At 37.3% G+C, this 13,413-nt stretch overlaps 1 protein-coding gene and 1 pseudogene across 1 annotated transcript; both read left to right on the top strand.

Annotated features, from left to right (window-relative positions):
• The first annotated feature begins 4,173 nt into the window (after positions 1 to 4,173).
• Positions 4,174 to 10,138, top strand: LOC106327539 (annotated as a pseudogene).
• LOC106323874 (succinate-semialdehyde dehydrogenase, mitochondrial-like) lies at positions 7,691 to 9,903 on the top strand. The gene is made up of 10 exons (XM_013761925.1): positions 7,691 to 7,809; positions 8,138 to 8,193; positions 8,254 to 8,329; positions 8,628 to 8,650; positions 8,732 to 8,816; positions 8,903 to 9,017; positions 9,167 to 9,199; positions 9,353 to 9,417; positions 9,524 to 9,609; positions 9,881 to 9,903. The coding sequence occupies exons 1-10, from the start codon at positions 7,691 to 7,693 to the stop codon at positions 9,901 to 9,903; spliced, it is 681 nt and encodes a 226-aa protein (XP_013617379.1).
• Positions 10,139 to 13,413: the final 3,275 nt, after the last annotated feature.

Raw genomic sequence — 13,413 nt, 5'->3', positions numbered from 1 at the left:
TTTCTATGTCTAAACATAAAGGAAAATGATAAATTTTATCAAATTCCGTAAGTTTGGCTCATTTCCGAGCTAAAGAAGTTTCAATGCGTAAGGGTTTTACCAAAACACGTTTTCTGAAAACTTTTCGGAAGGGTAAAACTTGTTCTCCCAAAAACCGCAGAAACCCCTAGGTTAATCGCGGAAAAAGGAAGCACAACAAATTGATTACACAGCTCGGTCGCTACGTAGCGATCGACCTCTAGCCAAGCTCAGTCGCTACGTAGCACGCACAAGGCTCGGTCGTTACGTAGCGACCGAACCCCAGCCAAGTTCGGTCGCTACGTTGCCACCAAGCACGCACACAGCTCGGTCGCTACGCAGCGACCGAGAATGCACACAGCTCGGTCGCTACGTAGCAACCTAGCACGCGCACAACTCAGTCGCTAAGTAGCGACCGAGCACTCACACAGCTCGGTCGCTACGTAGCGACCGAGCTCAAGACAACTCTCCACTCGCTACATAGCGACCTTTCAGGCCTCAGAAAGGTCCTCCGTTGGGTTCTCTTTTGAATCCTCATCGAAACGGTTTTCGTTTCGTCTCAATCGGAGTTTCCGTTGAGATTTTACGACGAAAACGAGTTGGACTCTTCTTGGCTTGCTTCCACTCGCTACATAGCGACCTTTCAGGCCTCAGAAAGGTCCTCCTTTGGGTTCTCTTTTGAATCCTCATCGAAACGCTTTTCGTTTTGTCTCAATCGGAGTTTCCGTTGAGATTTTACAACGAAAACAAGTAGGACTACTCTTCTTGGCTTGCTTCCAATCGCTACGTAGCGACCTATCAGACCTTCACTCGCTACATAGCGACTTGTCAGACCTTCACTCGCTATATAGCGACCTGTCAGGCGTCAGAAAGGTCCTCCTTTAGGTTCTCTTTTGAATCTTCATCGAAACGCTTTTAGTTTCGTCTCAATCGGAGTTTCCGTTGAGATTTTACGACGAAAACAAGTAAGACTCGTCTAAACTCCTTCGCTTGCTCCTACTCGCCCTTACCTCCATCCTTGTGTTCTCCTTAAAATCTCGATCGAAACGTCTCTTGTTTCGTCTTGATTGGAGTTACCATTGAAACTTTACGATAAAAAAAAACCCGCAAAGACTTGTTTTCTCGCATGGAATCAGATTAATCGTATAGGATGACAACGGTTAACCTAACACCTTAGCCGCCTCAACTATATACGATTACGTTGAACTTTTTTATAAAAATTGACGTCGTATCTAAAGAGATGATAACAGTCAAGTTTGGAAGATAAATGTCAAGTTTCAAAGGATAAAGACCAATATCGAAAATAGCGAACATACCCGGGGAGGAAGGGGAAATAAGCAAGCAAAACTGAGAAGAGACAAAACTGCGTCTTCAAGATAACTAAGGTATTTCCGACTTGAAATTTTTGAAATCAGACTTTGAATTTTTGTAAGAAATTACTAAGAAATAAAAACGCATTTGAGACTGTTATAGAACTTTAGGGAACGTAAAACCTAGATGGATAGTCTAACGAACTAAGTCTTAGGCTATTTTTCTTGTCTCGATATATCGTTCGGGTACATAGATAATCTCTGATCGGGTGAAACTCTCTTTCAGGATCTTGACATTGTCCAAATAAGTTGCAAAAGCTGGTCATTCTTCTGGTTCCGAAACCATCTTCACCAATTGAGAACAATCCGTTGCAAACGTAACCTGAAATTGACGTAAATTCCTCATGCATACCATTGCCCAGAGTAGCGTTTCCATCTTCGCATGAAGGGGAGAGAGACTAGCCCGAAAATTTCTTGCCCTTAACAATCCATCAAATCCTTCTAAAGTGTTGTACCTACCTTGTCCTGAAAATGTATCACCCTCTTTCCATGAGCCATCCACAAAACACCATCTTCCTGGAATTGACGGCAGGGTCGTATCTACTATTTGTGGTCTTGTCCTCTGCTCTTTCAAAAATTGTGCCTCAGCCCACAGTGTTGATTCTGTTTCTGCCAACTTAAGCGTATCCAAATGATCAATATCCAGATTACTGAAAACTTTATTATTCCTACCTTTCCAGATATACCATAGTATCCATGCAAACTGATGATCTTCCATCGACGGGAGAATTCTCCAGAATAGATAATCCATGTTTGTAAAGAGGGAATTTGTTGGAAAAATAGTTGGATTTGATGGTATCTTCGATAAAGCCCAAACATGAATAGCTGGAGGACATTCAAAAAACACATGGTTTATGGATTCCTCCTGGGCTCCACATCTTCCACAACAAATATCCCCTTGTATTCCCCTTGCCTGTAAATTCTTCTTCACTACTATACATCATGTCATTAATTGCCATAGAAAATGTTTTAACTTTGGTGGGCAACGTATTTTCCAGCAGTGAGCCTTCAGAACATCTACCGTGGACCAATTAATAATGGTGGCATTTCTCTATCTGGATAAATCCGTTCTGCCTGATATCCTGATTTGACCGTATATTTTCCGTTCTTTGTGAAGTGCCATCCATCTCTATCTATTCTCTGAGTCCTGCTCAGTGGTATGCTTTCTATAAGTGTCGCATCCATTGGATCCACCAAAGTCCGAATTACCTGTGAATTCCAAGTTTGTGAGGTAGAGTCTATGAGAGACTCCACTTTAAGGTCCGGATATAAATTGTGTTGATTTTTATTTGCTGGTCTCGGGCGAGTGGTTGGGAGCCATTGGTCATTCCATACTATTATTTATGAAGTGATTTAGCTTATTTGTCATGGTTTCCATGATTTTAGGTAATTTTGCTTATTTGTCAGGTTTTAATTAGGTTTAAGCTGAGTCATTAATTTATTAATAGTTTTTAGTTGAGTCCATAATTTATTAATTTAAATACTATAACTATAAAATATGTAATTAGTTATATAATTATTTTGATTTTGTTTATTTGTCATGTTTTCCATGATTTTAGTCAATTTTATTTATTTGTCATGTTTTTATTAGGTTTTAGCTTAGTCATTGATTTATTAATAATTTTCAGCTGAATCAATAATTTATTAATTAAAAAAATATTTGTAATGAATTTTATATATAATTAAAAAAGAATTTTGATTTAATAATATTTAAATCTATATATTGTATTAAAATTTTTATTTTCTTATTTGTCATATTTTATTAGGTTTTAAACTTTTATATAGGTCATTGATTTATTATTAGTTTTTAACTGAGCATTTATTAGTTTTCACAAAACCCGTAATGAATTTTATCTATGATAAAACACAAATTTTATTTTAATAATATTAAATTTATATGTTATATTAAATAATTAATTATAAACTAATATAATAATATTATGAAAATATATTTAAAAATCAAGAGAATTCTTATATATATTGTGTTGCTATCTGAAAACAATATTTTTTATTATAAAGTTACAAAGTTAAGATATAAAATAATTTATAATTAAATATTAGTCAAACAAAAATATTTATATAAAGATATTTTCTAAACTGTTTCTAATATATGAGTGTTTTAAAACTTTTAACACTATAATAAGTACATAGTTTGATGAAATTTTTTTGATATATATAAATAATTTGATGTTTGATTTAACTATTTAAAATCATAAATAATAACTTAACTTGTGACTGAGTTCAAAACAATTTTTCTTGCTTTTATTTTAAACCAGTTTAAGTTTAATCTGTGAAACACTATAGCTTCAATTGGTAACCACTGAAAGAATGAAGAAAATAAAAAAAATAAAAAATAAAATTTCATTTGAGAAAATAAAAAAATAAAAAAATGATTTTTTATGCAATTTGTTCCTTATCAAAATTGCATAGAAAAATTGTTTCTTATAAATTCGTTCCTCCATGGGAAAAGAAAAAAATGGGATTTACGTTTCAATAATTTGACTAAAATTTTAAAATAGGTATAAATTTTGAGGAACAAAGAATTTAGCATAATTTTTTTTTTCACCATGTTCTCCGATTAGAGTTATAATTAATATAGATGGTTGACAAACAAAAAGACATATCCACCGAAGATTATTCTAATAAAATAAAATTTTCACTGCCTATGGAATTTAGTTTAAAATTGGGATTTTGGAAAAATGGAAACTAATATTAAAAAGTTGTTTTTTGGCAAAATACTAGAAGAAAAAGGAAGAAAAGAAAAAAAAAGAAGGAAAACTGCAATCTGATTCGCACTATATAAACAAACAAACCAACTCTAAGCTTAAGGTCTCTCAAAACATATATCGATCATAAGGAGGTAGAGGACGCTGAGAACGGAGAATCCTAAATCGTAGCTCGTCACCGTAAGCTTACTTCTCCCTGCTTTTCGCGGCGGTTATTAGGGTTTAAACTCGTTGGCGTTTTGAAAGTTCTTCGATTAGATCAGATTTGTGGTTAACATTGTTTATCTGTTTGATTTTGAATCCTTGGGTTTTGGTGATGGCGAACTTGGGAGGGAAGATTGATCCTAAGTCCTCTGGAGATAGAATTGCTAAGGGAAGGCCTCTGGAGCGTGATGATACAGTTTCTGATCGGCAGAGCAAGAGGCATTGTATTAGAGATGATGATGTGGTTTATCAGCCGAAGACTAAGGAGACAAGGGATGCTTATGAGGCTATGCTTGGCCTTATTCAGCAGCATCTGGGTGGGTTGCCTTTGAATATTGTTAGTGGTGCCGCAGATGAGATCTTGGCTCTTCTCAATAACGATGCAGTCAATAATCCTGAAAAGAAGTTGGAGATTCAGAAGCTTCTGAAACCTATACCTGAGGAGATGAATCAGGTTTTTGATCAGCTTGTTTCCTTTGGGAAATTGATCACCGACTTTGGTGTGGCTGTTGAGTTTGAGGAGGACGAAGAAGATAGTGATTCTGATATAGACCATGATGAAGAACTTCAGGAAACTGGAGATGTGCAGGTGGTTGCAGGGGAGGGCACGAGTCTGAACGTTCAGGATATTGATGCATACTGGCTCCAGAGAGAAACATCGATAGAGAGGGAGGAGAACCTGCTGAAAAGTCTTTATGAAGCAGCCCGGCGTTTGAAGGACAGAACTGTTGCTGATGGAGATTTAGAAAGTGGTTGGTTCAAGGGTCAGCGTCAGATGCTGGACCTGGAGAGCTTGGCTTTTGTCCAAGGTGGTCTCCTGATGGCGAATACGACGTGTGTCCTTCCACCTGGCTTCTACAGAAGTCGTGGCGAGGGATATGATGAACTTAACGTCCCATGGGTTTCTAAAAAGGTGGATATCAATGAGAAGCTTGTGAAGATCACGGAGATGCCAGCTTGGGCTCAACCGGCTTTTAAGGGAATGCAACAGTTGAACAGTGTTCAGAGCAAAGTGTATGAGACCGCGCTATTTAAGGAAGATAACATTCTTCTTTGTGCTCCAACCGGTGCTGGGAAAACCAATGTTGCCATGCTCACCATTCTCCAGCAAATCGGATTCAATAAGAAGGATGATGGAACATATAACCATGGAAATTACAAAATTGTCTATGTTACACCCATGAAAGCCCTTGTTACTGAGGTGGTCAGTAACCTGTCTTATCGTCTGAAGGATTATGGAGTTACTGTGAAGGAACTCAGTGGGGATCAGTCTCTTAGTGGGAAAGAAATTGAGGAGGCCCAGATAATTGTTACCACACCAGAAAAGTGGGATATCATCACCAGGAAGTCTAGTGATACCCAGCTTGTGAGACTTGTTATTATCGATGAAATCCATCTTCTTCATGATAATAGAGGGCCTGTGCTTGAAAGCATTGTCGCTAGGACTCTTAGACAGATTGAAACCACGAAGGAGAATATTCGCTTGGTGGGTTTGTCAGCTACACTGCCAAATTATGAAGATGTGGCCTTATTTTTGCGGGTTGATCTTAAGAAAGGGTTGTTTAAGTTCGACCGCAGCTACAGACCAGTGCCTCTTGGTCAGCAGTATATTGGAATCAGTGTGAAAGAACCATTGCAGAAGTTCCAGATGATGAATGATCTTTGTTATCAGAAAGTGGTTGCTGGTGCTGGAAAGCACCAGGTTCTTATTTTTGTTCATTCGAGGAATGAAACTGCAAAAACTGCAAAAGCAATATTGGAGACAGCAATGGCGAATGATACCCTCAGCAGATTCCTGAAAGAAGATAGTGCAAGTCGTGAAGTTCTTCAGAGTCAGATTGAACTTATTAAGAATGGTGATCTGAAAAAACTTCTGCCTTGCGGTTTTGCTATTCATCATGCTGGGCTAGCAAGGGGTGATCGTGAGATAGTTGAGGCGCTTTTTGGTGAAGGGCATGTGCAAGTCTTGGTTTCCACAGAAACTCTCGCATGGAGTGTGAATTTGCATGCTCATACTGTCATAATCAAAGGAACCGAGGTCTATAATCCTGAGAAAGGGGCGTGGATGGAACTCACTCCCCTGGATGTTATGCAGATGCTTGGTCATGCTGGAAGACCTCAGTATGATCAATATGGGGAAGGTATAATTATCTTTCTTTGATGAATGAGCAACTACCTATTGAAAGCCAGTTTATTTCAAAACTTGCTGATCAGCTTAATGCTGAAATTGCGCTTGGAACGGTTCAGAATGCTAGAGAGGCTTGCCATTGGCTTGGCTATACGTATCTATATTACCGTATGGTTCGTAATCCAACGCTTTATGGTTTAGCGCCTGATGTCCTTGCAAAAGACGTAGTGTTGGAGGGAAGAAGAGCTGACCTGATACACTCAGCTGCTACTATCTTGGACAAAAACAACTTGGTTAAGTATGACAGGAAAAGTGGATGTTACTGATCTGGGACGGATTGCTAGCTACAACTGTGTAAGTCATGGGACCATAGCTACGTACAATGAGCATTTGAAGCCAACGATGGGTGATATAGATCTTTATCATCTGCTATCACTGAGTGAGGAGTTCAAGTATGTGACTGTTGGGCCAGATGAGAAGATGGAACTGACGAAACTTTTGGATCGTGTCACGGTTCCGATCAAGGAAACTCTGGAGGAGCCCAGTGCAAAGATTAATGTTTTGTTACAGGCATACATTTCACAGCTTAAGCTTGAGAGTCTTTCTTTGACATCAGACATGGTTTTTATAGGTCAGAACGCTGGACGTCTTGTACGAGCTCTCTATGAAATTGTATTGAAGCGCGGATGGGTTCAACTGTCTGAGAAAGCTCTGAAAATGGTTGGGAGGATTACTAGAAAAAAAAATAAAAAATTAGGCTATTTGCTATTGACTCTAGATCAGCAGATTACCGGTACCTTGTTTCTAGTTCTGTCAACTAGCATCTCAAGCGACTTGATTTAAGGTTACTCTTCTATTTTTATGTAAATTTATTTGACTGTTTCCATTTTTTTTGGTCAAATTTTCCAGTTTCTTTTTGTTTTAACACACACCAATAATATTCATGGCAGTAATCTCGTGTCCATTTCTTCGCCTCATGTGGCTGACCGGCTGTATTTACAATAGCGGGTGTTTAAATTACACCTGCATTGCTTGACTCTCTTGATTTGCTATGCAGCGTATTGGTGTTGTTGGCGCAATAACCTCGTGGAACTTTCCCTTAGCCATGATTACTCGGAAAGTCTTGCTTTGTTGTACCTTTTCAGTTTACCTTCTCTTTTATACAATCTGTCTAGTATACTGTATACTATCCCAGTAGATTATGTTTTTAATTTCATTAGGTTTGATGTGGATGGTTGACGGTAATGCAGGTTGGCCCTGCTCTTGCTTCTGGATGCACAGTCGTTATTAAACCATCTCAACTTATGCCCCTAACAGCACTTGCTGCGGCTGAATTTGCACTTCAAGCTGGCGCTCCGGTAAGGTATGATTTTAGGCTTGAACCATGTATCCCACCAGGATCTCTGGTCTAATCAATTCTGATACCCTCATGTCAGGGAGATGACCTGATCATTTGTAGATTTCGAACACGTAGTCTTTCCTTTATAACATGTAATCTGGCTTTATCAACCCATCTCCAAATGCTTGTTTTGTCATGAATGTCGCTACTACTAATCTGATGTATGACTATTGTGGCTGGAAGGCTAGCTTTTAACGATGTTTCTTATGTCATCAAGAACTCCTGAGCAGACCAATTCTTTGCAGCTGTTTTGAGTTTTTTTCTATGATTCGTTTACATGTATTTTCAACAGGGAGTTTTCTAATCATCTCTGTGTACTTTCTGATATTTGTATCTTTGCCATTTGTAGTTAGTGATTCATGATAAGTAACCATATTAATTGACTGCTTTGTTTCTTGTGTGACGCAGGTGAGGAAAATAAAGTTCACAGGATAACAGCAGTTGGGAAGAAGTTGATGGCAGCTGCTGCATCTACTGCAAGAAGGTATGCCTAAGCCACAATGTCATGTTATTTGAAATTTTGAAATATATCCTCCAGATCAAATATTTGCTGGTACCTCTTTTTTCCATGGTGTAGGTTTCTCTAGAACTTGGCGGCAATCCCTCCATAATATTTGATGATGCAGACCTGGATGTTGTAGTAAAAGCAACGTTAAGTGATAGTCATGAGTGTTAAGGCATTGCTTTATCTAGAAGATGCAAAAAACGTTGATCCATGACTATAAAGATCGTCAGTACTCTAAAACGTTATAGTACTCATTTGATCTTGTGATATTTTGCAGGAATAGTGGCCAGACATGTGTTTGTGCGAACAGAGTACTTGTGGTACAGCGCACACCCCTATGGATCTTGCATCTAGTATCAATTAGTATTTTTTTTTCCACAGGTATATATGATAAATTTGCTGAGGCTTTTTCTGAAGCAGTACAAAAATTAGAAGTAGGAGATGGCTTTAAGGAGGGGACACCCAGGTATTGTCCCTTTTTGGATCTTATGCGTCTGCTTTGTGATGTTATAATCTTGATGACTGGGTGATTACAAAAATATAAAAATCTAGGCTAATTGCTATCGAATCTAGGTCAGCAGATTATTGGTACCTTGTTCCTAGTTCTGTCAACTGGCATATACGATATACCAAGCTACTTGATTTAAGGTTACTCTACTACTTTGCTGTAAATTTATTTGTCACTTCTACATTATTACAGGTCCACTTATAAACGGTGCATTAATTCAAAAGGTACATTGTTTTCATACATATCAATAATGTTTGATGGCATTATTAGTGTTAATAAGACTTACTCTTCATGCTAAATAATTGCAGGTAGAGTCATTCGTACAAGATGCTGTTTCCAACGTATGTTTTTTCTTATGCATCTTTGCAAACCTTGATTTCTAATTGAGGTGGTTCATATTTTATGTTTGTATGTCATTAAGCTAGAAACAGTTCTCGTATTATATACTAACAAGAGTAATCTCTTCTGTATTTGTTGTTTTATTCTTCTTGAAGAGAGCAAAAATCATTCTCGGCGGCAAAAGGCACAGTCTAGGGATGACTTTTTATGAGGCTCTACTGTTATCCCTGATCATGTCTATCTAAGTTCTGAAAGATTCACATAATTTCAGTGTTTTAGCTTTTTGTGTCTCTAAGCATCTAGTGTTCTTCGCATTTGTTTCTTAGGGAGGAGATTTTCGGACCAGTAGCTCCCCTTATTCGGTTCATAACCGAGAAGGAAGCTATCAGAATCGCTAATGACACTATTGCAGGTATGTCCTCTCAAGTAACCTTAGAAACCTTTTTTCTATATATCTCAAGTCTCGGGCTAACATGCTAAAGGGAATGAGTGTGTACAGGACTTGCTGCTTATATATTCACAAACAGTGTCCAATGATCGTGGCGTGTCTCTGAAGCACTTGAGTGCGGGCTTGTAGTGGTGAACGAAAGGACTCATATCAACAGAAGCAAGACCAGAAATGGAAGAATCACATTTTTTGAAAATTATAGTCATTCATTTGGTCACATCTTTTTGATGTGCAGGTGGCTCCATTGTGGGGGAGTGAAGCAGTCTGGTCTTGGAAAGGAATGATCCAAGTATGGTCTGGACGAATACCTTGAGGTTACTCAGAATACTCATCACATGAACACGTTATGAAGTGTATCCATGAGAATATGTATTGTATGTTACAAAAAAAAGTTCTTTATAAGTACAGAGTTGTTTGTAAATTACGGTCGTTATTGACGCTTGGGCGAAGCAGATCAAATACAATATGAACAGACAATGATTTGGTTTGGAAACTGCAAGTTCCTCCTCCACTTACATATCCTTCCAATAAACGCTGAGCTTTTGTGTTTTTTTTTGTTCTTCTTACATTGAGGTATAATAAGGATTTGGAGGTTACTTGTTAAAAAATTAAGAATTGGTCTACGACCAATGTTAAAATAGCATATGGTTTTTGAATAATTTTTTTGGTTTTGATCTTTGTTTTCAAGTGAATTTTTGTGTAATACTCGGACCAATTTTTCTGCTTCGTATATACTAAAAGAGAGCGGTCTTGTTCTTTGCTTACAATTATTAGAAATTCCTACGAGTCGATGTATTTTGTTTTTTTTTTGTTTTTTACATCTGTATCTTATTATATAAATACTTTTACACGTCCGTCCTCCCATGCCACTGATTAGGAGAGTGAAGCATTCAGTTAATTACTGTTTTCTAAAAAACATTGTATCACCCGGATCCGATCCAATCAAAACATAATATCCGTATTGGTCTACATACTTTAAGTTGATATGTATGAATTATCCGATCCTAAATCTTTTGACTGGCCATGCTATCAGGTTATCAAAGTTTAGAGATATTAGTTAACTTAAAAATTTGGGATCAGTTATGTTTCAAATTAGCGTTGGAATAATGGTTCGATGCCAAACTTGGGATTTTTTTTTTTTTTTTTTTTACAACAAAACATAACAATCTTGGGAATTTATTTTATTGGGGAAAAAGATAAGGGTGGAAGGAATATATTCATTTCGAAGAAGAAATTCCAAAGCACCATAAAAAGATGCTTGAAGTTCAAGCAACCATGGACTCTATTATTATAAACCAACTTACTTTATTGCCATTAATTTATTTATTCTTCAGTCGACTAGTTAAATTATTTCTTCTTTAAGTTCTTTGTTTCCTTCAGCAACAATTAGCTAAAAGTTAAACATTAGCTTTACTTGGTTTAAAACTTTGCAGGCAAAATAAAATTTCGCTTAAATTCATTATCAAAAGTATTAATAATTAAGAAAATTAAGACCTTAAATGACCTTAAGGCCGTCTAATTTGCTAAGCTAATGCTATAATATACCTCATATGTATATCACTACACTACAAACAAGCTTTGTAAGAAACGTTATAATGATTGCCAAACAAAATAAAACACGATCATTATTGCATGAAAAGATTATGAACACGATCATTATTGCATGAAAAGATTATGAAAATCTGTTAAACATAAAACACATTTGCGTAACCATGTAAAAACGTGTCTGGCCAAGTTTATACGGTTGGCATCTATCGCGGGAGTTCTATTTTCGTTTTTTAATATTGTTGGCGCAATACGAATCTATCTTTATTCATCAAAGAGGCGAAGAATTGATTCCAATTCTCTTGCAATTTGAACTTTGATTTATTATTTAATTGTAAAAGTTAATAGCATTTTCCTATTTTATATTCTACCTTGAATTGTGTACGACGATTAACTCATTACAAACAATTCGTTTAATAGCAAATATCTAAATTTTCTGGCGAAGAAAGACACTGCTTCTTTGACGTAAAAACATTGTTTCTAATTAAATTCAAGTAATTTATATATGGAAAATGTATTACCATGTATAGTTTCACAATCGTCATTCCTACAAAAGCCAAAAAAGGTTATAGCCCCAGCAAGCTTTAACCCCCAAAAATAAAAATGGAGAAAATAAGATAAAATATATGGTAAAAATAAAATAAAGAATAAAAGAGCTTTAATAAGTAGAAGAATAGGTCCCCAACAGTAACACTATCTTTACACATTGATGTATAATTCTCCACATATCACTAAACCATGTATATGCACAACTTAAAGTTTTGGTTCCATATTCTTATGTTGTTTTTAACTCCATATTCCTTCACTAAATATTGGCTACATTGAACATTTCCATGCTTTCCCTTCATATTTAAAACAAAACCTATACTATACTCTTTTTTTTTTTGGCATCCACTTATACTATATTTAAATTTCTGATTTAGTGTGTTGTGACAGATGTGAAAAGATAGAGATTAACAGATGGATAAACAATAAAGAAAGACACAGAGATTTAACGTGGTTCACCCCTAACGGCTACGTCCACGGGCAAAGAGAGATTTTATTGATGGAGGAATTACAGAGATCTGTCTACAAGAAGATCAGATCTAGTTTCTCTATGGCTGCTAACTAGGTTTAGAGAAGGCACAAAATATATATAGTTGTGTCCCGGAAAACCCTAGCACTAGTGGGCCTCAAAAGATTAAGGCCCAACAGATTCAAGGCATTATTCAACAAATCTCCACCTTGACTTGAATCCTGCATAATCAGATGTACCAGAATGCACTTCTTCGTGCTCAGAATACAGATGTACCAGACTCTCTCTTTGCTCAGATGTTCCGTCGAACTCAGATGTCAGATGTCCCGTCGGAACAGATGCTCATCAGAGCCAGATGCCCTCACTTGGGCCAGATGCTCTCTTCGAGCCAGATGCCCCTCAGGGCCAAACGCTCGTCAGGGCCAGATTTAACAGCAAGATGTTTAGCAAATCAAGACAATGCTTGAACTTGCTATGAGGAACCGGCTTAGTGAACATATCCGCAGGATTATCAGCTGTTCCTACCTTTTTCATTTCAATCCTCTTCTCATCTCTCAGAAAATGGTATCTTACATCGATATGCTTGGTTCTCTCATGATGAACCTGATCCTTGGCTAAGCAGATAACACTTAAGCTATCACAAAACACAGTAGCCTGATCATGATGAAGACCAAGATCACTGACCAATCCTCTCAACCATATTGCCTCCTTAGCAGCTTCTGTCAATGCCATATACTCTGCCACAGTTGTAGACAAAGTCATTATCGCCTTCCAGCTCACAACAGAACCACCCAAAGTAAATACGTAACCAGTCATAGATCTCCTGCTGTCCACATCTCTTGCATAATCCAAATCAGAATACCCAGTAACCAGTCTCGGATCCTTGTCTTCATAGACAAGACCAATATCAGATGTACCCTTAAGGTACCGGAAAATCCTCTTCACAGCGATCCAGTGCTCCTTTCGTGGCTCAACCATGAACCTACTCACAACACTGACTGCGTGTGCAAGATCTGGTCTTGTACAAACCATAGCATACATCAAACATCCTTCAACACTAGCATAAGGAACACGTGACATATAATCGATTTCCCTTTCAGACATTTCATCACTCATGGTAGGATGAAAATTTGCAGCACATGGAGTACCGATAGGCTTAACATTAAGCATCCTGAATCTTGTCAAGACCTTTTCAATGTAGGCCTTTT

Source organism: Brassica oleracea, chromosome C2 (genome assembly GCF_000695525.1).
Source record: "Brassica oleracea var. oleracea cultivar TO1000 chromosome C2, BOL, whole genome shotgun sequence".
Classification (NCBI taxonomy): domain Eukaryota; kingdom Viridiplantae; phylum Streptophyta; class Magnoliopsida; order Brassicales; family Brassicaceae; genus Brassica; species Brassica oleracea.
Note: the sequence above shows the minus strand (reverse complement) of the source record. Positions and strands in the feature narration are given on the sequence as shown.

Coding starts and splice junctions, on each gene's coding strand:
- LOC106323874 (XM_013761925.1), top strand. CDS start 7,691: ATGCAGGTTGGCCCTGCTCTTGCTTCTGGATGCACAGTCGTTATTAAA. Junction 7,810..8,137: donor CAAGCTGGCGCTCCGGTAAG/GTATGATTTTAG, acceptor TATTTTCAACAG/GGAGTTTTCTAATCATCTCT. Junction 8,330..8,627: donor GCTGCATCTACTGCAAGAAG/GTATGCCTAAGC, acceptor GATATTTTGCAG/GAATAGTGGCCAGACATGTG.